This window comes from Anarhichas minor, unplaced genomic scaffold (assembly GCF_050575085.1).
Source record: "Anarhichas minor isolate MPS153535 unplaced genomic scaffold, ASM5057508v1 ptg000074l, whole genome shotgun sequence".
NCBI classification, from domain to species: Eukaryota; Metazoa; Chordata; class Actinopteri; order Perciformes; family Anarhichadidae; genus Anarhichas; species Anarhichas minor.
In genome coordinates, this window is record NW_027466520.1 from 9,598,610 (window position 1) to 9,622,552 (window position 23,943).

General features: G+C 41.5%; 1 protein-coding gene across 1 annotated transcript; it reads right to left on the reverse strand.

Annotated features, from left to right (window-relative positions):
- pkd1l1 (polycystin 1 like 1, transient receptor potential channel interacting) lies at window positions 1-23,769 on the reverse strand. The gene is made up of 57 exons (XM_076080889.1): window positions 23,561-23,769; window positions 22,780-22,908; window positions 22,406-22,578; window positions 21,329-21,481; window positions 20,883-21,175; window positions 19,733-19,819; window positions 18,781-19,300; window positions 17,333-17,498; window positions 16,898-17,137; window positions 16,408-16,540; window positions 16,128-16,331; window positions 15,835-16,016; window positions 15,532-15,735; window positions 15,209-15,372; window positions 15,002-15,109; window positions 14,729-14,791; window positions 14,260-14,472; window positions 13,428-13,499; window positions 13,171-13,350; window positions 12,998-13,075; window positions 12,545-12,687; window positions 12,329-12,449; window positions 12,084-12,216; window positions 11,666-11,858; window positions 11,455-11,511; window positions 11,028-11,357; window positions 10,681-10,910; window positions 10,467-10,617; window positions 10,195-10,346; window positions 9,945-10,045; window positions 9,382-9,580; window positions 9,133-9,216; window positions 8,682-8,889; window positions 8,075-8,181; window positions 7,868-7,967; window positions 7,634-7,762; window positions 7,355-7,528; window positions 7,063-7,249; window positions 6,705-6,799; window positions 6,558-6,606; window positions 6,113-6,452; window positions 5,834-5,918; window positions 5,499-5,684; window positions 5,296-5,414; window positions 5,099-5,209; window positions 4,907-5,015; window positions 4,671-4,740; window positions 4,049-4,133; window positions 3,679-3,907; window positions 3,264-3,368; window positions 2,785-2,925; window positions 2,395-2,529; window positions 1,850-2,062; window positions 1,525-1,686; window positions 1,066-1,221; window positions 823-920; window positions 1-698 (listed from the first exon to the last, which is right to left on the reverse strand). Exons 1-57 carry the CDS (start codon window positions 23,767-23,769, stop codon window positions 350-352), a joined length of 9,207 nt encoding a protein of 3,068 aa, XP_075937004.1. The 3' UTR covers window positions 1-349.
- Window positions 23,770-23,943: the final 174 nt, after the last annotated feature.

The window sequence follows — 23,943 nt, forward strand, 5'->3', positions numbered from 1 at the left end:
ATGAATATTCATCACAATCCAGTCTTCGATACAAATTTAGGAAAATACCTTTTGGATTGACAGGTTGCAACTACATTAAAGTAAAGGATCACTTTATTTGGTGTACATCTCAATGATAACAGCTCTCGGTTCTTAAGGAATCAGGATGGGCAATGCAGAGAATCAAACTAAAATACATGTACTCATACAAATATTTATGCATTACAAAGGCGTGTTTGTGTTTTGTAAATCATTCAACTCAACTCAAGTCATGAACAACTAGTTATGCAGTTTTTGCAACAAGGACTAAGTATCGGAATGCTTGCCCAATGCTTGTGTCCCATCCACAATTGTTATCTCCATAAGGACCCTACTGTTTATCTGACTTTACAGTCCCAGGCTCCTGGTGGACTAGAACTTCCACCAGCACCTCCGTATGTGTGGACTGTGTTTTACTTAAGCAGCAATTGTCATTTGTTTTAGTCCATTCATTAACTCGCTCCTCCAGAGCATCTTCTGTCCAAACGCTGATGCGTGATGTTGACTCAGGGAGGGAGAGGTAGTTTTGTGCCTTTAAATATGTCCGGAGCTCTCTGCCTTTTGGGTTTTCTTTGGCTATTGTTTCAGGCTGTTGCGAAGCATCCCATACCACAGCCCTGTCTGAGGAGGAGTGGTCTCCCCTTTGGCCTCTCTCCAGTATGTCCGGTTCAAGCTTGGACCTGGTAATGCAGTCATACAGGAAAAACATCAACATTCTTCTTTCTTTTTTTGACACCTAATTTAAATATTTTCAGTTTACTGTCAGATTGGTCTATAACCTAAGTAGATGGTAAATGTTTTTACCTGAGCAGGTGAGATACTGGTAAGGTCTCTACGTGGCCACTGACATCTGTGTGATCATTCATCATCACCACTTCTCTTTTTTGCGTTCTTAAAAAGTCCTGTAACAGAATCATACTGTTCAAACATTGTTTCTGTTTCCAGAATACAAATTTTTTAAATAATGTATTGTATGTACAGTATATGGGTGCATGCACTGTATGTATGTGTCTGTCTTTTTTTCATAATTTTTGGTGTCGGGCTCACCTGTGCGTCCATGTTGGAGGGCTCCTGTAGGATGACAGGACTGTCCTTGTAGTGATGGGCTTTGGGGGGCAGAGTGGGGTGCAGACTGTTTGAGAGGGCATCGAGTCTGAACAATAGTTCATCCACTAAGCTTTCAAACTCTTCGAAGAAATAAGTCTGAAAAACCAAAGGGCAAAGTTAATGTAAACTCTACAAATATAAGTAGGTGGTGCAATGTGTGATATTTGAGGTAGGATAAGAGGCTACAGGATTTACAGGAAAAATATCCTTCAGAAACTCACAGTAGCATTGCCAGAAGCATGAGATATTAATCCTGACCACTGTCTCAGATGTTCACAGCAAGGTAATTTGACAATGAAATATATATATAATGATACACAGCAACTTTTAAGTCTGCAAAATGTATTTTCTCAATAAAAGAATCTCAGTTTGATAGTTGACTTGACGCTTTTTTCTCACCTTCCCTTCCGCATGATTTTCAATCCATGCTCGTCTACGCTGCCCAATGAGCTCAGAGACCCTCCGTCTGATGTAGTCGGCTAATTCTGCTATGGTGAAGACATTCGCCCAGCTTTGAGATCTTTTAGCACTTCTGACCAATGAGGACACCACACCTATCACCTACGAGAGAGACAGATGGCTGTTCAAACCCGACATAGACTCTGACAGTTTCTACCACTGAGAATAAGTTGCGCAAAGACTTATTACATGCAACAATCGCATGCATTCAGTCGCAATTTTTACAAAGTAAAAAAAACATTTATATTATATAGTATATATGTACCACTGCTGTCCACACCACAGAGGACAGATAGAGAACTCCACGGTAAAGGAAATCCCAGCCAGAGAAGGGAAGGCCCCGAACGGCCCTGAAACCCCAGCAGTGACAGAGCAGGGTCTGAAGGGAGCGGGGCAGTGAGCTGAAGGCCCAGGATCTTTGTACCAACAGGAGATTCCCAACGCAGGCCAGCGCCACCATCACAATGAGACCTGAAATCTAAAGAAAAGAAGATTGAAAACATTTTTGTCTTTTCTGTCTGATTAGTGAAGTCTTTCCGAATGCCCATTCTTAAATAATTACATCCTGACTTTTTTGTGAGAAATACCCAAATAAACAAGTCTTATTATGCTGCTGTAAGAGGGTGGAAATCTAGAAAAACATTGTCAGCATTTCATGTGTGGGTAGGACACAGAAAGAAACTGCATTAATGAGATGCACACAAATTGCCTGTATAATTTCCAGTCATTTCCCAAGTCCAACTGGACAGGAGTACATTAAAAGTTCTAATGACAATCAAGCAGTTGACGTTATTGCAACAATGAGTTTACCATTGGCCAGAAAAGGCTGGAGAGTGACCGGGTGAGGAATGTAGCAGAGGATGCCAAGGTCCTGTTCACCCTCAACACAGTCACACACTTCATGTTGAGGAGAAGGAGCGTAATGCCACGCAGAGTACGGATATACTGCAGACACAACATACGTGTTAATCATTGCTGTTCTGTTTACAACCCACACTATAATCTCTATAGGACTTCTCTACCAGTTAGTTGTATGTAATGTAATAGGTTTTGTCACATTTTAATTATGTTAAGTACTCAGAATTATCTCTTTAAAGATGAGGCTCTTTCATTTTCCTGTAAATAAAATAAAGCAGGCTAGGCAGTGAACTGCTCTCTCAACATTAAATATTTGTTTTCCTGTCTCTTTCTTTCTCTCACTTGTTCCAAGGTAGCCAGGAGGCTGACATCAACATGTCCTCTGTGGTTGTGTCTCTGGAGCAGCTCCACAACCTCCAAGACAATGATCGAGTGATAGATGTAATAAACATAGTACACTAAAGATACCGTCAGCAAACTGACCTGCAAAACAGAGAGAGAGAGAAAGTGAGCTACATTTCTAGAGAAGTAAAAGTATAATCAGGTACATTTCATACTCTACAGTTAAAACCATGCTGTGTACTTTGACCTATAAACTTCACAGGTATGTTGGTTTAGGAGCGACAGGTTACTTTACCCTTCAAGCTAGGTCATTGTGATCTTATTTGCATTGGTGTGTGGCCGAGTGTGTATGCATGCCGGTGCAGGTTTCCATGTGTACCTTCAAGCAGTGTGTATGCAAGTCTTTAAATAATCGTTTTAATCATTATGTTGGTATTCATATTTTTGCCTGTGTGTGTTTATGCATGTGTAAGACTTACCTCCAGACAGTTTAAAGGTGTCCTCCAGTATCCCATCGGGCCTTGCTGCCCTATAGCGTACACTTGATTACAGAGTTGCAGAAGGGACAAGATAAGGAAGAGGAGCTGGAGGGGAGGAATAAAATACATGAGGAACCTTAAAAACAAAGGTTGGTAATCTTCTTCATAAACATTTTGCTTTATTTGTTAAAATTCTCACTACGTCCTGACAGCAATCAATAAATGAAATGCTAATCCAATGTTAGTGTTACTCAGTGCAATGTTGTGTTTGTTTTTCCTTTAAAAAAACAACTCAATCAACAATATCTTGTTGTGTACATTTTGATCTGTAGATTTTGCTTCTTCAGCTGCTTCGTGTCTTTATGATGGTGTTGAAGACTAGTTGTTTTCTCAGATAGGTGAAGTAGCATTTTACCTGGCACACCATGACAACATAGTCCCACACAGCAGGAGTGTGATACACTCTAACTGACCGGACTTTGGCAGAGGGCAGCAGAACGCCGGTGGGGATCTGCTCAGAGAGCATGGTCACACTGGTGAACAAGTTGGGTGCGGGGCTAAACAAGGTGAATTGGACAGACACAGTCTGTCTGCACAGCCAGCCACCTGAACGCAGGAGCTTCAGTTTGGACGCAGCATCAGACCTGCAGAGGAGGAGAGGACAACTGAATGATGACGGTGACAATATTACCGACATTAGAGTCGATACTGCAGAAAACCATTTGAACACAGATCACATTAGGAAAAACTCAAATAATCATTTCCGCCGGGTGTCCGTTTCTTACTTTGTGTGGCCTAAACCAACTGTAGCACTTGGTCCCGAGTAGCAGCCCAGGTGACCACATGTCTTTGGAGGTGTTTGCATAGGTACTAAGACCTGAGTAGTCAGTGACACAGTCAGAACAAATCATAAATCAAATATAACACTTCTAGTAACTGTGACACGGCGGTAGCTTTAATAAAGTCACAGTACAATAATTCATCTCTAAATGTAATAATATTGAATGATATTGAAAGCTATCACTGGACTACTACAGTATATATGTTTGAGAAACAGTGCACTCTTGAATGATGTGCTGGAATACCATGTGACAGATTATTTTCTTGAAATTGAAGCAAAGTATTGCACTGGATTATTCAATAAATATGTGGTTGCTTTGCTGTTATTTCACAAGAAATGGAATATTAGAATTTTATGTTATTTCGTTATTATGGAAAACTATTACCAATCAATGTGTGCAAAATCGGAATAGTTTCCCTTTCAAACACATTTTTTGTTAATCCAACATTTAAAACAAAATCATCACAATAACTTTTCCAGTAACTAAAATTATGATTGCACAGACAAAGATTTAGGTTATATCAGTAGTATAATACAAGATGTAAAGGCATGTCTTCTTTTGTTACCTACCTGGCCCTGAAATGGGTCAGACACCTCTGTCTTCCACAGGATTGGCTCTCCAATCAAGATGTGTGACTGTTGGTTTCATAATAATGAAATACAAATTAAGATCTTTTCTTCAGTGGTGAAGGTAAATTATTTTCATATTTTCATTGTACAGCATTGGATGGATGAATCCTTTTCATTGTATTTTACAAACTTTGGTGGAGTGGTGAATGACTGCAGCACTGTTGTCGCTTACCTCAGTTGCGGATGATGCATTCTTGTACAGTAAATTAAGGAGGCTGCTCTGTGCCCACTTCCACCAGTGTTCATGCTTTTGTATAGACATAAATGCATCATCGTGGCCACTGTTGAAAGATAAAGTAGGACTTTTGAGTGTGTCAGACAGCAATAAGTACAAAGAAAGAGACAGCATATGTGTGCATGTTACCTTACAAACTGTTTTCTGACAGCTTTATTGAGGTGGTAATGGTCAGTGAATGAGGCCCCATAACTTATACACAGCATCAGGAGAAGCATGGAGCCACAGAGTGATAAATCCCTGGATGAAAAGCGGAGATAATTCCTTACACAGCTTTAAATCATATACAAACAGGTGCACACTTACACAAAAACACACAGACATACCTGAGAGTGTGATGGATGAGTGTCTCTCTTCTTTTCTTGCCACAGCTTTTCCTCAGCTCTGCTGGAGTTGGTGGGCGCACAAGACGGAGGTACCGGGCTCGCTGACGAGCTCCAAGCAGCTGTTAGTGAGAGATAAGTCAATATATGTTTTGATGGAAACGAATAGATGAGAACAGAATGAAATAGAATAGTCTGGCTTTCACCTTTTCAAGGTATGAGCATCTTTCCTGTGGAAAGGCAGATGTCCCAAACTGCTCTATGTTTTGCTTAGCACCATTGTGGCTCCGCAGTTTTGAAGTGTCTTTCTCAATCTCTTTTATACTGAAGAAGCTATGAAAGTCAGATCTTTTCCTGTGCCAAAAGGAAACAGCCACTGCCACTGCAATAATCTGGAAAAGGGAAATAACATGTACAGTGCAAAGAGTTAAATGTAGTTAAGAGTAAATTGCATTTATTTTCTATGTAATTCTAGTTTCGGATTACGGTTTATATGTTTCTTTACGTGGAATACAGTTTAGAAAATGCTGGAATAATCTACCACGGCTGGCTGGATGAGGAAGATGCAAAACATCAGGGAGAAGAAGAGAGAGTGCATCCATAGCAGAACCTTGCTGCTGCTGAACCTGACACATGAAAACACACAGTTATACATAGTTTTGACTGTGAGACATACAGTTATAACACAGGATATACATAATGTTTCAAAAAGTCAGTATTAATAATGCAAAAATTAAGCGTAATCCACACCACTGGCTTCGCACTTGAGCATTCATACATCTTCATAATCATCAATTTGATGCCATCACACATCTAATACCTCAATCCCAGCACTGCAGAAAGCACAAGGCAGGAGAGGGACAACAGCAGACACAGTGTCCAGGCCAGATAGTGAGACCACTGAGACAGCGGTCTCAATCCTCTCCCTTTTAGCCGGTCGATGTTGTGTGCTGGCCACGCTGCTGTGTGGTGATAGCAGTCTTCCTTAAAGCTGCAGTCCGATGAAAACTTCCCTTGATGATCTTCTTCCTTCTGAATAGCATGACGTACATCCCTCATACCGGACAAAATAGCTCTCTGGGTTCCAGGAAACCTGCTGCTTTCACTTAAAAGATCTAACTCTTTTCCCCCAGGTGCTTGATCAACATTGTTCCGCTCAGCAATCAGCAACACATTTTGAAGCGTTGGTCCCTTGTAGTTCTTAACTTCAAGAGAGTCCTCCTTTCTTGTGACTACATCTGATCGGATTGCAGGTTTATTACCTGTGTTTTTATTTTCCAGAATCGTAGTGGACACTGACAATAGGTCTGTGCCCTACAAACACAAGAAGAGGGGTCAGATGGGCATGGAAAATGTGCCAAAAAAGACAGAGAAAGAGCGAGAGAAAAAAAGAAAACAGAAAAAGATGTAACCTGGTATTTCTTCCTCCAGGTTTCCTGCGCCCACTGCTGAAGACTGCTCCAATAGAGATGGGGCTCGAATACACTGTCATTTAACAAAAAGGCATCTGTGAGGAGACAAAACGATAAAATAAGGCAAAGGGATGTGAGGAGACAAGAAAAGAGAAGAAAATGCAAAAAGAGTAAATGTAAAATAATGGATAAAGCAGATTAATTATGTAAGATTGAAATTGACAGATGGTGATTTATAGCATACTGTAGGAAAAAAAGAGAAAATTGACATTTGATGTGATGCAGGTGGGCATCATTTTCATTGTCCACTCCTAAGAAAGAGGATAAATTATGTGTTTAACTCCATTTAAGTACAAACCTCCAAAAGGGTCCATTTCAGTCCGTCTCCCCTTCGTGTGTTGGACTACCGACCCCATCAGCTGGACCTCACGCAGTCGGAACAGGAAAGATATAATTGCTGCTGCAGGCAACGCTGCCGCCACACTTAATACTCCCGTCGTCAGAGAAACAGCTGACAGATCTATAATGCCCACCTCGAATGGCAACTGCAAACAAGTGACCAGAAACAACAGCAATATGGAGCAGATGCTTTGAAACTGTCATGGCCAAGTTTCGAACTCTGAAGTTTTGTTTTGTTTTTTTTAACCTACCCGATTATTCATTTGTGATATGATTACTGTGTTGACACATGCGTATCCCAGCAGTAGCAGCAGGCTCACGCTAAGTCTCTGAGTGTGTGTAAACGAGTTAGGGCAGGGGCAGCTGTACAAAGACATCCAGATGTGGTAGTCGGCCAAGTAGTCAGACAGCTTGAGACACAACATCTGCAAGTACACAGGTGGAGATCCAGGACAACATGGGAGAAGAGATTAAAAGATGATTTTTTTTTTGTAACTGAGTTCTTCAGATGTGTAACTGCAGTGCTCTACCTTAGCAAAGCCTATTCCATGTGTGCAAACTCGCAGCATTCTCTCCACCCGGCCATCCGCTTTGTTCACAGCCAACCAGCACTGACCCACAAAGAGCCAAGCACGGCCTTTCACATGCCCTCTGCTCACCTGTATTAAAAGTAGACAAAAACAAAAGCATCTTGATGGTCAAAGTGGAAGTCCACACACAGAAGAAACAAACACATTTACAAACACTCAACAGGTGGACTTTACCTCGGATACCTCCACTTGTTTGAGGTACCAGTTGGGGGAGGGTCCTGAGTTGTCATGCCAGATGTGAACCCCCCACACTGGGCCCAGGCTGTCTGCTGCACTGTGGCGTCAGAGACAGAGAATACACTGAAGAGTAGTAGTAGTGAAGTATTCTACAGTATTGCAGTAAATGTGTGGCGATCAGTGTATTGATTTTATGTGGATTACCTTAATATAAAGATGTCTTGAGAGTTCCTCCTGAACAGAGTGCATCCTGGGACTTGTAGTTCTCTTGTCTGTGAGCGCCCATCTTCACCATTCAGCACTATGTAAACCTGATAAACATGTAGAAAAGGTTTCCCACACACATTACTACAGGAAATGACTTTTATAAGGATATCTTAGTTTAATCCAAATCTGGAAAACTAACCCATACACACTTCAATAAAGATTGAACGCTGCAGTTTACAAGTCAGGCCATTAATGTTGTTGTTTTGAAAACATACATTAGAAAATATCTCTTAAAAAAAAACACAATTTAAACTAGTGCAGTGTCCAAGGATGCTTGGGGGTATTTTCATCAGGCTCAGGGTGAGAGTGGAGGGGTGACAGGGAACGTTATCACTGAGACAGAGGGGGAAAGCAGGAAGGAAGAGGTTCATTTTGAGATTTCGGGTCTCAAAGCCGCCATGATCAGATAAGCAGCCAGATTTTATACTTATATATATATATATATCTCTATCATATTATAGATATATCAACATGAAACCACTTTCAGGTGCAGTTGAAAGCAATGTGACAAATGCTGGTTGAAAGAAACATAAAACGATCTCACCTTTGCAGTCATGCAGGCTGCAGAGCAGAGACCAGTGTGGATTGTAACCGCATAGAGATACGGGTCACATGGAGAGTTGTCAGAAAGGTAGTGTACTCTCTGATTCGCCTCAGAGACAGCGTCAGCTCTTTTACACGCCACCAACCCCGGGATGCACAGGCATACGCAGAGCACCAGCACACCCAGCACAGTCAGATCACTGGACACACTGAGGTGACAGAGATGGAGGGAGAACAGAATGAAAATCTACCAAAAAGTACATGAAAAATTTTATCTCCGGTTACTGTGGTTGTTTTCTACATTTCAAATTGATCCCCGAATGATTATTTTTCTATACTGGAACATGTGCTCCAACGTCCAAGGTCCAAATTACTGCTGCAGTATTAGTAACCAAGAGATTTAGTTTTCTCTGGTTAAATACATCATCCAAGTCTGAGGAGGGTTAGGTCACCTTAGGAACGGGTCCAGATCGGTTGCGTCATGGCTGCTCTGGATCTGCTGCCGCACCACAGTCAGCGGCCTCAACTGGTGACAACTGAGACAAACACCAACAAGCAAGAAGTGATTCATTTATGTTAATCCTCAATTACTTCTAGCATGTGTGTGTGTGTGTGTGTGTGTGTGTGTGTGTGTGTGTGTGTGTGCGTGTGTGTGTGTGTTTCCCTCTGTGAAGGTCTTATGTCCTTAATCCCTGCCTTACCTGCAGTTGACTGCAGTAGCTGCGTCTGCTTGCTGTGTCCTGCAGCCATACTGTGTCCAGGCCCCCTGGTGGCCGTCCCAGGACAAGCACAGGCTGCGGTCCATTGTGAGACTGTAGGTGACTTGATCACTGAGGTGCTTGTGTCTGGGTGTTTTCTCAAAATCAGCATTCAGCAGGGCCAGGTGACCAACCCCTGCAGCTAGAAATTTAAGGATTTTGTCAATCCAGTTTTTGTAAATGTAAAAAAGTACAGAGAGTACATTAGAAATGTCAAAACATGTAAATATTAGATGGATGAATAGAGTATGAACTTCAGCAGGAAATGGTACAGTTGTATTCTGAGACACTTACTAATCAACAAAAAAAAAAAAGCAAATAGGCTTTTCACAAAAAGAATAATTAAGCTATAATCAGCATCATTTGGTATTAGTATTAGGTAGTGAATGACATTCCGATTACTCTCTAATATGATCAGAACACCAGTCATTTAAAAGATGGAAAGACCAGGAGGGGGAGAAGGGACAGAGCTGAAAACTGAAAGATGGAATCAAGACATTGCTTACCACTGAGGTAGGATGGGGGCAGAGTGAACCAAGTGGTGTTCCTCTCCCAGTGGTGAATCCTGTGCAGGTGGTGCATGCTGGGAGTCGGCCTCTCAAACATCCTGCCACAACAAAGACCCTTGGTTTGTTTTTTTGTCACATTCTTGCCTTCTACTTAAAAAAACTCATCAAAAGTATCACATTGTGGTATTATGTTGCTCTAACTATCAGATGATAGTGAGTATAAAACCTAATGCAAGTCACCATCTACCTGAAGAGCAGCATGATGGGAAACACCTTGTTGAGCGGCAGCGTGAACACCACGCTCAGCTGGATGGCCTGCTGCAAGTGCTCCTGGGTAATGTTGAAGGTGTGGTAGTTGACCTGGCTGCGTAGGAGGACGTACTCGGGCACAGAGCTTATCTGCAGAATGGATGTGATCACACGGTCACCCGCTCTCATTTAACAATGTGCTCTACTGTAGCGATACGGTGCAAATGGAGTCAACTTGTAGCAAACAGAAAAGAAGAGATAGTGTCATACGTTTCTTGGTGGTTGTTGCAGCTCGATGTTTATTGGCTGAACGAGCGAGCGAACCGGGATCTTTCTCTTTGTGCTGCACTTGTAAAGGCTGAGGTCAACCACTGGTCCACTCAGCTGGAAATCAGCAGAGGAAAATGAGAGCAATGCCTTGCTGTTTAATCAGTAAGGGTCATCATATCATGCCAGTCTCACCGATTCAGGATAGCGGGCCCACGTGTAAGGGCTGTGGGTGAGCTTGGTCAGCACGCTGAGCACACACGGTCGATGCAGTCTGCTTTCAGTCTCTCCACGAACAAACAGAAGATGGATCAGGGAGTCGGGCATGTAGAAGGTGGTTGAGCCACTGCTGAGGACTGTGGAGGTTTGGTTTAGGTATGTGGCATATAAGGCGATAAGACCAGTGCTGACTCTGTGCTCATGGGCCTCATGGGACAAGATGTACTTCTGGAAAAAAAAAGAAGAAAAAAAAGTGTGACAGTTGAGGGATAAATGGAGGTACAAATATGAAAACATGGAAGTTCATGAGTAGATATGAACAAGAACATGTTTGTGTTCTCTCACCAGCATCAGGTCTGAAGCAGTCTGGAGAATATCAGCTGCGAGCTGCAGCGCCTGCTTTGTTGAAATCAGTAATCCTTGTTCCATGTAAATACCACTGGGTGAGTCCTGTATTTCATCATGGGGGTCGGACTCTAATGCCTGTGTAATGTCAGCACTGGTGGACATTTCAGGTGTGAAGTCATTACTAGTGAGAACAGCTTGCAGGCTGTATGACAGCAGAGCCACCAGGGTGTTGAGTGTCTTTTGAGAGCACCAGACTGGAGCACTGGAAAACTGTTCTGAGATGACCTGGACGTGGACGGTCACTCGTCTTGCACTCGCTAATGTCACCTAAACAGGGTTGAGTGTTGCATGAGAAACAATTTTCATCTTTCAGCATGTATCCATCAGTGTCTCTTTGTCAATCAAAGTCAAACCTTCCACCTACCTGACTTGTAACTTCTAAAAGGTTTTTCAGAATGCAGATGTTGTCCACCATTGATGCCTAGGATTAAATGTCATTAAAATGCTGTAAAAAGTTGGATAGGTTTGTTGAACTGTGACTGTGAAACGGGAATAGAGAGTAGAGGATTGATTTGCTGAAATCAAACACGTGGTTCTATTAATCTTTGAGGTTTAGTATAGGTCTGTGTGTGTACCTGTCCGCTGCTCTCAAGCCCACACACCGTGCCAATGAGCACATTCCGTGTGCGTCTCTGAGCGTGTGTGTTGGCCTTAGTGTCTCGGCTGAGTCGGTTGAGAATGCTGGAGAGAAGACTGACGTAGTTACGAATCTCCACACTGTTTCCAAGTCGCACCAGAGCTGAGAGGTTCCTCAGACCCGACTCTGAACTGGAGAGAAAGAGATATTACTGACAGAACCACATACTGTATGAATAGTAAGACAGTAACTTGTTGAGATGTACTGTAAAACTCTTGTGGCAACACAAAAGTTGATCTATGGTCTGCAAAAACTATACCTCGTACTGTAGTATATATACAAAGAATCCCTCTTACAATATCCTGCAACATAGACATAATAACCCTGACTTGATGTGATGGCATGGTGATTCTTACAGCTCCAGGTCAGGATCAAGATGGGAAGAAGAAGAGGCGTCTCTGAAGAAGCACGGTTGGACTTGGACGGTGACAGGACAAGGTTTAGAGGGCGCCCCATTCATGCTGCTTTTGATCTCTGTGTAAATCGTTACTGAACAAAAATCAATCACTCAATTAATGGAAAAAGGGAATCTCTGCAATAAGTTTTTATGATAATGCGTCCCTTGTGCACTATTATTCAGTGTCTGTGTGTATGAGTTTACCTTTACGGTCATCATTGGGGTCACCAGAAGGAAGGCTGAAGTAGTACTGGAAGTCTCTCCCCTTATACAGTGTCCTGGGAGGTCCGTCTCCTACACTGATACTGTACTCGTACAGTAAGTCCTTCAGCACACACACACACATAAACATGTGAGGGTTGGCATGCATGGAACAGTGCACAGTGTGTGTGTGTGTGTTTACTTTGAGACAGTAAATACCTCTTTCCCTGAGGTGCAGAAGATGCTGAAGTGTGTATATAACTCCCTCCCTCTGACTGGTTGCACCTGGCACATCACACCTTTTGGAGCAGGGTTGGTTTTTAAGAATAGCTGAGTCCGGCCCCGAAAACTATTATGAGATTCTGAGTTGAAAAAGGCAGCAATCACATTAGCATCGAGATCCATCCCTTCAATTTTCACAATACAGGTAATTATCATTTTAAGTTTAGACACCACTGTGGATCCCCAATCCAGAAAAGCAAACATCTATTGTGCATCACTCTTGCAAGACAATTATAACAATTGCAATATTATTATTATTAGATACGACCCTTAAAAATAGATCAAAATTCAAAAGCACTGCAGCAAATGTGAGGATAGTCAAGAAACCGTGGCTTCTGTGACAACACATTGCATTTTGGCAAAAATGACAGTTGTTGTTGTGAAACTTACTGGCAGTTATCTCCAACATGTATCTACTCCCAGGAATCAGACTGAGTGGTCTGAAGCTGAGCAACGGGGAGGAAATGCCTGGAAAGATGGAAGGAGAGAGGAAGGTGTCTAAAAACTGACATGGGTGGATAGAGAGAGGAAATCTGTGTCTGTGAGTTTCCTGAATAATGTACCCGTGTAAGTGTAGGACTCAAAAAGGCCTCTGTCTACCGGGTGTCTGGGTAAATCGAGCAACACTGGCTCCTGGATCACAACAGATGGTCTGGAATCTATCAGATTATTCCCCTCATCTTCATGAAATGCTGGATCATGAAATGAATCCTCTCCTGGACTGAAGCTCTCACCATCCACACCTGGGAATGACATGCATGTGATTAACACGCAACCTCCCACACTAGGGATAATTAACAAACACAGAGATGTACTTCACCTGTGGGTCTTCCTGCTGAAAGCCCTGGGTCTCCTTCCTCTGCGCTCATCAAAGGAGCATCATAATCTGAATCTGACATAGAATCAGCTTTAATGCACAATACATTTGGCATAAACGTTAGAAATCTGCACAGTGTACATGTACATATAAGAAGGTGGTAGCTGTGTTATGAAGGTGGTAGCTGTGTTTTCAGCGAAAAAGCTCTGATAAACCTGCGTTATGCTAACAGCACCAAACGGCAGACAAAGACAACAGCTAGCGTTAGCTGTTAAACATTGTGGAACATTTAACCGCTAAAGTATGAAGTAAGCTATATTAACTTTACAAGTCAGTGTTGTGTTACAGTTTGTTGCCCCCAAGTGGCCAAAACATAATTGATCAAATTATTTTATTATAATTATTAAAGCATTATTGTACAAATCACTTTAATGTTGCAGTTGGTATATGTGGAGCTAATTTAAATCACTTTATATACTGCTGTGCTGGCCAGGTAGCTTGTGCATTTCCTCCGTGGAAAATGTTTATTATTACTATGAATCTGCCAAGTAACTATATTACTTAAGCTATCACATGTAATGGTGTAGAAAGTATACTATACAAGTATGTCAGATTTGTCCTTAAGTACAGTACTTTGGTAGTTTGTTAATCTTACATAATTCACTGCATAGAACCACGTAGCTTTCACCTTCGTAGAGGTCCAATCAGCCAGAATAACTGAAACCCCCTTTCATTTTTTATCATTCTAAGACCAGATAAAATAATCATTTGATTGTGTGTGACTGCCAGATCTAAGAAGCTTCACAGCCAATATTTCTGCTCAGTTTTTTCTCACCTTGTTGACCTCCCAAGTCACCGGCCTCCAGGACAGGAAAAGAAAACTCCCAGTCAGCAAAGGAGTCAGATTCAATTGGGAATTCACCCTGGCGAAAGTGGTCTGAATATAGGACGCCACTGTTGTCAAAGGCAAGTGGCGGGTATTCAGTGGAGGAGTACAAAGGCTTTAGAGGGTCAAACTCCCCCAGGGGGTGATAAAAGGGCTCCTCTCCTGGACACAAAGAGGGAAAGCTGTTAAATAATTCATAAACTATCCACTTTACTGTAACTATGACCTTGCACATTACTTCTTTTTGAGCTACCCTGTTGATGTTCATGTCTTAAATGTCTTTTTTTTTCATTGCAAACATGGTAAAAAATGACATATTCACACTTTTCTTCACATTTGATTCAAATTGATCTGCCGTGTAAGTAAATCTTTATTTCAAGTAAAAGCTTGCAGCACCATGGCAGTAACAGCTGCTTACCTGATCCTTCTGCTCTTTTGTCTACTAGAGAAGAGATAGGCGAGGGCTCGGGTTCTGTCAAATCTGATTGAGGAGGAAAAGAGGGAAGTCAAGTTCACTGACATGGTGTTGTTTTCTATTTCAGTATGTAGGTCTCCTCAAGATCTGTTTTTACAGAGGTAACCACTTGGGAAGCACACAAGCCGGTCACATTTATTCACACACCAGCCATAGTTTCAGAGGCATTCTGGATCAGAACGACAGGATCGGAGGTATGGGTGTACTGTGAAGCACCCGTAGCAGGTGCATGCTGGGTGGAAGTCCCAGGAGTCTGAGGGGAAGTGGCAGCACCCTCCATGATGGTAGACGGAGCACTGAGATCCACCGTGTAACAAAATGGGACTAGAATAGAAAAGAATAGAATTAAAGCGATTTATTTTCTTGAAAACGAAATAATGTACTGCACATGTCCAAATGCATTCGCCTTTTTTTTTTTTTTACCTTCTATGACAGGCTTGGATGATGCATTGACCAGGTACAGGCTCCAGGTGTACTGGATGTCTTTTGGAGAAATATCACAGCTTTCACACGAGGCGCTGACAGAGAAAGACTGATGCCAGTTCACCTGGTCTCCCCGGCACTGAGGGCAGGTAACTGACACCTTCCTGGATTGGAAACATTCAGATACATGGCAACAGTCACAAGGTGTATCAAGGTACAGTACACTGTTTAATGGTGGCAAATGTCTCTAAAATTCTATTTACTTTATAGCATCCACATGTCATCTGTCCTTAGTGATTTGTTTTTGTTTTTATAACTCTCACCCGATCACATTTGGTGATAATGTGAGGAAGGTCTCTGATGAAGCTGAACGCTCGCCGCTGTGGACGGTGATCGAGAACTGGAACTGGTCAAAGTTGTGTTTTAGGAAACTAGCAGGAAATACAAGCACAGGGGATGAAGTGGGAACGTCGTGGAGGAAACAGGAGCTGGTAATGGAGCTGACTGGTTTACATGTCCAGCTGAAGCTGTGAAGCAAAAAAATTAAAATCAGAAACAGTGTTAAGATTGAATGCATATTTGAGTAAATACCTTACAACCCTGCCTACATTACACTGTTTCTGTACCTGACTGGGTTCATGGGGAAGTCTGGGTCGTAAGATCTCTGCCCGTCCAGGGTGACCACGGTGTCGTTCCGGTTGTTAATGAAGATGTTGGTGCCGCCCTGGATGAAGGCAACAGGAGGGCTCGGTATCACCTGCACTCTAACACTGTAGTTACTGTACACCACACTGCTGGCGACCTGAACCTGCAGAGCAAAGGCTATTAGAGTCTCAGTTCTGTCTATTCAGAGGCAGGACAGCAGGACCCTGGTCCAGGTTTAAGGGTCAATATGTGACAGTGTTTGTCCGCTACTTACCTTAGCTATGGCAGTATAAGTGTCATAGTGCAGGAGATGGCTGGGCAGTATGAGGCTCTGTCTACGTGTGTCTACAAGAGGCAAAGGGAAGACCCGTCCTGCAGAGTCAAACAAGGTCCAGGTGTAGTGAAGGCCTCCTGAAATGTCACAGTCAACTTCCGTCTCATAGGTCACTCCCAGATGGATGACCTCATATCTTCGCACCTTGAAGAGAGAAGAGGAATAAGATGAGGGCAGCAATGTAATTACCTTTTTAGCTACTTTACCATAGTAAACGTACCTGTAGTTTTAGAGGCCCCATGTTTTTCACTGGTGGAGGCTGACAATGCCGGTCCACAACAAAGATGTGACCGCATAGAGAGGCAGAACTGACCAGGTTAGACACAGTTACTTCCACTCTGAACTCTCCTGTCCTGCAGAGAGTAAAAACACATAAGCACAGGGGGAAAATACACATACATTTTATTTGCTTAACCTGGAGAGGAAATTCACGTTTTAAAGTATAAATTGATCCATAACAAATAATTAGAAACTATAGCTTGACATAAATTTTGATAGCCCATTTGAGAGTTAAAAAAGATGCGATAATGATATATCAGCCAATAGTCTTTTTTTCTCATAAACGCATAATATCTTTAATAAGGGTGCATCAAATTAGTATCATTTGTACTGAAAGGAACATTTTTCAGTTTTAAAACAAACTCTTCAGTTGTCTCTGGTCACAATCTCTCTAGTGAAAAAACACTATCTATAATGATAGTAAAACTCACCTGTGGAAGACGTGCCGCTCTGTGCTCTGTCCCAGCCTGGATGATCCGTCTCCAAAGCTCCAGAGGAAGGTGACGTCAGTCCCCACATTGACCCGGCAGCTCACCGTCACTGCTTGGTTCTGCAGGACAGAAGCCTGGTGGACCAGCCTGTTGAGCTTCACTGCTCTCTGGACTACCAGCGGGAACACATCGGAGGTAAGGGAGGTCCGGCCACTTGACATGACTACAACTACAGCATACCTACATTGAAGAAAGGGGGTTTAAGTGTTGTAAATACTAGCTTGCTGGCAAAAATACTATCCAGGGAAAGATCTGTCTATGCCCTGTATTGAAACTATTTTGATTATTTTCTTGAATAAATGAGTAAAATGATACTGCACAAGAGACAAAGAAGCATGTACATCATATTTTCAAGACTTCATCTGTGTCTCATACCTGCCAGGTTTGTGGTATCTTTTGGAGATGGTTCTTGAGGTGGTTCTCTCTGATCTCGAGTCTCCAAAGTGCCAGAGGAGCTCCACCGGGTCTGCTACTCCAGCCATGGCCAGGAAAGTTATATCTGTATTTGTGGGATAAGCTTGCTTTGCTGCAGAAATCCGCACTGTTAGGAGACAAAACAGATATTCACATTGCAGTGAATGTGTAATATATAATATATTACAAATTACATTGTTACCTCTTTACTTAAGATTTCATTAAAATATTTTATTTATTTATACAAAATGAACCAAAACACTGACCACGAGGAAGATCTTAGGTAGATAATGAGAATGAATATGAAACACAATTTAAATCACACTTGAAACTAAAAATAAATCTAGTTTGAATTGAAATCAAACACTTTTACTAAGCTTGTTTAGAAGATATCAAGTGTAAGTGATAGTGATAGAAAAGAAACCAAAAACAGATTAAGACAGCATCAGCATTCATGTACTTGATCATTTTTGAAGCTTCCATTTTCTTTGACAGTGTTAAAAAAATGCAAAAACCAAAGCCAGAAAATAATGATGAAATAATTCAGATAAACGCATGATACCCTAATTAAACTAAATCTGAAAAAAGTATTACATTGAATAGTGCCACATGAAAAAAATAATTAATTTGTTTAAGAAATTTGTCACAATCACAGATTAAAATGTTTAGAAATTGATTAAATATTTTTTTTAAATCTCAGACATTTACTTAATATTTACAAGCAAAGAAAATCACACTTATTTAAAAAAAAAAAAGAAGCTTGATAGATGTTTGTACTGCTCAGTGGGTGTTCATTAAAAACCCGTTCTCACCATTGTCAGCCAGGTTGTGAACAGGACTCTGACTGGTAGGTGGTTGCCACGTTGGATTAACCCTAACTTGTGGCGACTGCTTCCTGTTCCCCTTAACACACATTCTCATGTTTTTGTTCTGAGAAGACACTTGATTCTCTGCTTGAAGCTCGACCACAACTATCCCGGTGTGGTCGAAATGCAAAACCACCATTGCCTCCTCTCCTGTAGTGTAGCTGCTGTTTCTGTACAGCAACGTTGCATTCACCAGCAGAGACACGGTCACATTTGACCCTGCTGTGATGCTAAATGAAACTGGGTGTTTTCGATTTGCTGCGATCACGCTGGGAACATTCAATAATAACTCTCCAACTGGATCTTGAACGAGGATGTGTGTGCAGAATGAGGCCCAGCTGATTGGGTTAAAGGCCTCAACTGCCACTTTATAACGGCCTGCTATTGTAAGAGACACATTTACGTTCCACTCTTCAGTTCTCCTGCTCATCCCAGTATTATTATCCAAACTGAAAGTCCAAATAACTCTCGACCCCATTCGGCTAACGGGGCCGACAACCTCCAGGTTGAATTCTGTGTGTGTTGAAACTGCTGACTTCCAACTCCCAGAAGACCTCAGGGCACATATATTCTCGTACACCATCAGGGCTTGAGGCAGGACGGCAGAGAGCAGCACTGATGTTGGGTCAGAAGTGGAGGGAAGAGACACTTTGAGGCGATAACGTCCTGCAGTGGTGGGGAGGCGGCAGTGAAGGCGGAGGTGCAAATGGCAGCTGGAGCGATTGGAGGCGTGGAGGAGACGGAGAGGCACCAAGTGTTGGGTGTCTGAGTTGAGGGTGCCACCATGACAATAGATGATATTGTGGTTTTGATTGAGGCTGTGATCACAGCTGTGATTGTTACAGTTTTCTTGGAGAGTAATTTTGATGCTGTCACAGATGTTTTTATTGTCATTGTCCTTCGCGTCAATGCCGCCATGCTCAGCGGTCAGTGTGAGGTTGAGGACAAGTAGGTGCTTCATGGTGGTGAACATCTCCACGTCCACAGAAACCTCCTCTCCGGATGTCAGCTGATCCCCCGATACACTAACTCTGAGGTCAGAGGCGACGAGAGGCACGACCACCTACAAGTACACATACACACACACACACACACACATATTTTGGACAGAGACAACATGCACACAAAGACACATGTGAGATTAAAGGACAAATTGGTCATATTTCATATTTCCCTTATTCTCAATAAATCGTATGAAAAGACCAAAAACAACAACGAATTGATTGCTGTGATTCCTGTGCCTTAGAGCTCTATTGTTACACACATAGACTGTTAAAAACACACCAATGAGCCATGTTTCTTCATAACAATGAGCATGGGCATTTCAGTTTATTTTCCAGACAAGTCAGAAAGTATTGAGAGACGGACTAACAATTTATTGGTTTGGATCTTTTCGTGGGATTTGTTTACAATGAGACACATTTGAAATATGACCAGCATTATCATTGAATCAATGAGGAAGACACTTTTCAGTGAATGAAAGCAGATAACTCACAATGTGTATTGTCTCCTGTGTCCATCCGTAGGCACTGGAGGCGTTCACTGACACCATGTGAACTCCCTCTGCTTCAAAGGTCCAGTTCTGGAGGGCATTTATAAGTATGTTTTAATAATTCATCTGATTTTTATTGATCAGCAAAAACACCTTTTCATCATCCTAAATCACCAAATTATCAAATATCCAATTGAGAACAGCATTCCTTCCACACTAACAGAAACCCCCATTACTTCTCACCATTTGCTTGAATGAGTTTTTGGTGTATGTCTTTCGTTAAAAATAATGAATCAAAACCAAACTCTTCTAAACAGGATCTGGATCCACCTCAACAATAATGCAGCATTTCTTTCTTTAACCCTATAAATCCCTTCAGAACGCTGGAGTTCTACACGCTGTTTAAAAACAGTTTGCAAATGTATAGGACTTTTCACATTCTATGTGTTGAACCTTGACCCCTCTTAAATAAGGGAGGTGAATTAAATGATGTGGGTAAATCTTGATAAATGTTTATTGTTTAATTCTTATCAATTTGGGCTGTTATTGATGGGTTTTGATTGTGTTGTCAGACCATAGCTTCTGTTAGTTTCACCAAACATCTGCCACATTTCATTAATTGCTTTGATCACTGTACAGAGCTATCAGGTGAGACATCTTCATAATTCTAATAAAATGTATATTTTAACTGAATTATTCTCACCAAACATAAATTCTACATGTATATTATACCATTTGTCTTGAATGTGACTATTAACTGTCCTGTCTAACTAGTACTGTTTTTTTTTATGTGCAATCTCTACATATTTGAAGCTGATAATAGACTTTGAAAGTAGATAATGGAAGTAGGAAAAAACACCGTTTTTAGCTTGTTTTTGATATAATCTTCTACTCTTTTTGATATTCTTTGTTATAAAACAGTCACAAAGAAGCCAGACTTTAAACACGAGCAGGCTGTCCTTAACACCATTGATTTATTTAAATGTAAAAACATTTTTAAACAGCCATCGGTTGTCGTTGGTCAATGTGCCGAAATTGCTTCAATCAGATTGGACTACATTGTGATCAATTAAAAAGAGAGAACTTCAGCCTTGAATGCTGACAGCATTTCATTTGACATACATAGCGGTGCTTCTTTGTCAGCCCTACTTACCGCAGTGCTGATCAAACAGTCGGAGTTGGGAAGGCAAACTGTCTTGACACCCTCCATGTTTTTCTCTTTTCTCTTGTGAGTAATCCACCAAAAAAACTCCACCGCCAGACCTTCGCCCATGTGTGCCTGCAGTGTGACAGGGTCGCCCAGGTATGCTGCCTCCACAGTCTCACTGTGGGAGTCTTCCTGTGGGAAAGGGATGCAGGAGGGGACACCCAGGGGGCCATGAATCACAGAGACCGCCAAGCCGTCTGCAGAGGGCTGCAAGACGGAGAGGTGCAGGGTGGAGGAGACTGTTGAGAGGGGGTTGGAGACACTGACGTCTAAACAGAAAATGAGAGGATTAAAGAGAAAAGGGAGAGAGAGGGTGAAGACATAATGATACATATTTTTTATTAATTCATTATTCACCATTTGACTAAATTTGTTTGCTCTAGTTAACTTACCGAGTTCATATTTTCCTGGAGTTTCCAAAATCCAATCAGATGACACAAAAAAGGAGCCGTCATCCGACACGTTGACATGATGACCTTCATGGGTCGTTTCCTGAAACTCAACAGTGACGTAAGAGAGGTCCTGATCTCCCAGACCCACAATCCCTAAAAATCACAGAAAAACTCATTTGAAACAGGAGAACGGAAACATTAATACATGCTACAAATATATATATATATTTTTTATTTATTTTTTATTTATTTTTCATTTTATTTTGTAAGCATTAACCAAATATTCTGACACTATGTGTATATATATTATTTTACTTAAAAACTCATTAACAATCACATTCTGAATGAAATATTGGTCGGCACAATATTGATATATATTTTGTCAAACATTATCATTATTTTAGAAATACATCTCGAGCAGTTATTTATATAACATCATCATAGTAACAATTATATAATTGGAATTATTTAAAAATATATAATATAAATGAATTATCGTTGATAATTTGTGTCCACACTACACAGTACGACTGCAGCTGTAAACAAACAATTATAGAAAATGTGTTAACTTAAATACGCAACATCAAGCTTGTTTCTAGTTTATATCCAATCATGTATATTAACATGTGTTTGTGAGGTGGCTTTGACTATTTAAAAAAAAAGAAATAACTGAACCTTTCAAAGTTAAAATATTTAAATACATTAACACTGACAACACAAATGTTGTCTTTCTAAAATTCAGTCTACAGAGCAAACTGGATCATCCTCTAATCATTTTGATAATAATAATTTATAATGATATATAATGGGATATAATTACTATATTTTGAAATAATATAATTCATTACATAGTAAGAAAAAAATATGAATGACAGATAAAAAAATATTTTACAAAATGACAGACAATGTAAACTAGAAAAAAAAGCATTTTCACTTGTAAGTAAAGGAGGAAACATCTTTATCAAAACGAGCCTCTTTGCCAAGTCAGACAGTATTTATAACACAGGAGTCAAGCATGTGTGTAACTTGAAGAGTCGGATTTCCCGAGAACTACACTTGTGTTAAGTAGCAGCTGACCTGAGGGCTGGTTGGGGCGTCCAGCCAGGTTTCCAGAAACTTCCATGACAAAAGTCTTCCCAGCCTGCACTCTGTCTGGAGACGTAGACAGACGAACGCTGTGCAGAAATGGTCCTTCAGTTCTGTAGAGTGCCACACTTCCCTGTTCCCCTCCAACAGGCAAGTAGAGGACACTAAAGAAAAGAAGGGAAAAGATTCCTAGTGAACGTATCCAGCACAAGTCAAACACAAAAAGCTTCAGGGACTTGCATGTTTTACTCAGACGATGGTAAAAAGTACATGGTAACCCTCAGTCACTTGTGGATCAGGATATGAGACAGAGAAGTCGTGGTTGGACACTGAGAGACAAAGGAAAAGGCAGCAGTCTGTCTCACCTTTGTCTTTCTCCTCTGACATCCTTTGTCCCTCCTTTGGAAGATGTGTTGAAACACTCACTGGCCACCAAACCATGTTGCTGGTCGCCACAGTAACAAGCCTCTGAGGTCAACGCTGCAACCTGGTACCTTCACCAACAAATACTGAAAGTTAATGAAATACTGTCCGAGTGCTACACATGCATCCGGCTCATCTAAACACACTGATACAAGACTCAGCACTCATGTGGTGTGAACACTTCTGTTCTAGCCTGTATTGCTAGAAATCCATCGATGCAACTCTTTTTCAGCAATAAGCCAAATGTCATTGCAAACAATAAGAAATACGTGTCTGAGTTATGCAGAAGTCAAACTATATATCTCTGACTGAGAGACCAAAGCACACATTTTTATTCTAATGCAGAAGGCTTTTTGGTTATTGAAGAATTCTTTTCTGATTTTTCCCCATTTTTTTGTTGTTCGTCCAAGTCCTATATACTATTTTTTGTGTTTGAAATCAAATTATATTATCTAGTATTTCAGAAATAGAACATCAGCTGCAAAAATAGACTACAGCATGAGTTGTTAGAGGAATATGTAATAATAAAATAATTAGTTTTCATATATAATAGGAGATCACTCTACAATATTATCACAATTAAGAAAGTACTGGTCCCAAAAGGAGTGATTTTAAAAGTGGAAGAGTGGGTTTTCTCCTTAATTTTACACAAATATACAGAAATCGACTTTAGACTAAATGCAACTGACTCAACGTTCTCTTTTACGGTTTCCCCAAACGTACCCTTCATCAAGGCAGCGAACAGAGCAGGTTGCCGGGTCAAGGTCACGGGCACCGTTAGTTGCATAAAGGCTGCTGCTGCTGGCGCTGCTGGCGTTGACGCACCCCACGAACCACGGTGCATCCTCGTGATCTGGAGGAAGAGCCGCCGCAGGCGAGCGATGGAAAATCGGCTGCAATGAAATGAGCGCGTAGAGAAAAGCACCGAACATGTCTGATCCGTGAGGTCTCCGGACAAAGGCCGCAGCTAAAACAGGAAGAGCTCAGGTGAGCAGCCGGATGAGGACAGACATGCGTCTGACGAGAACGCACACGTTTCAGACTGAAGGGGAGGATAGGAGTGGGGATAGAAAAGCAGGTGCACTGACACCTCGGACTATACGTGC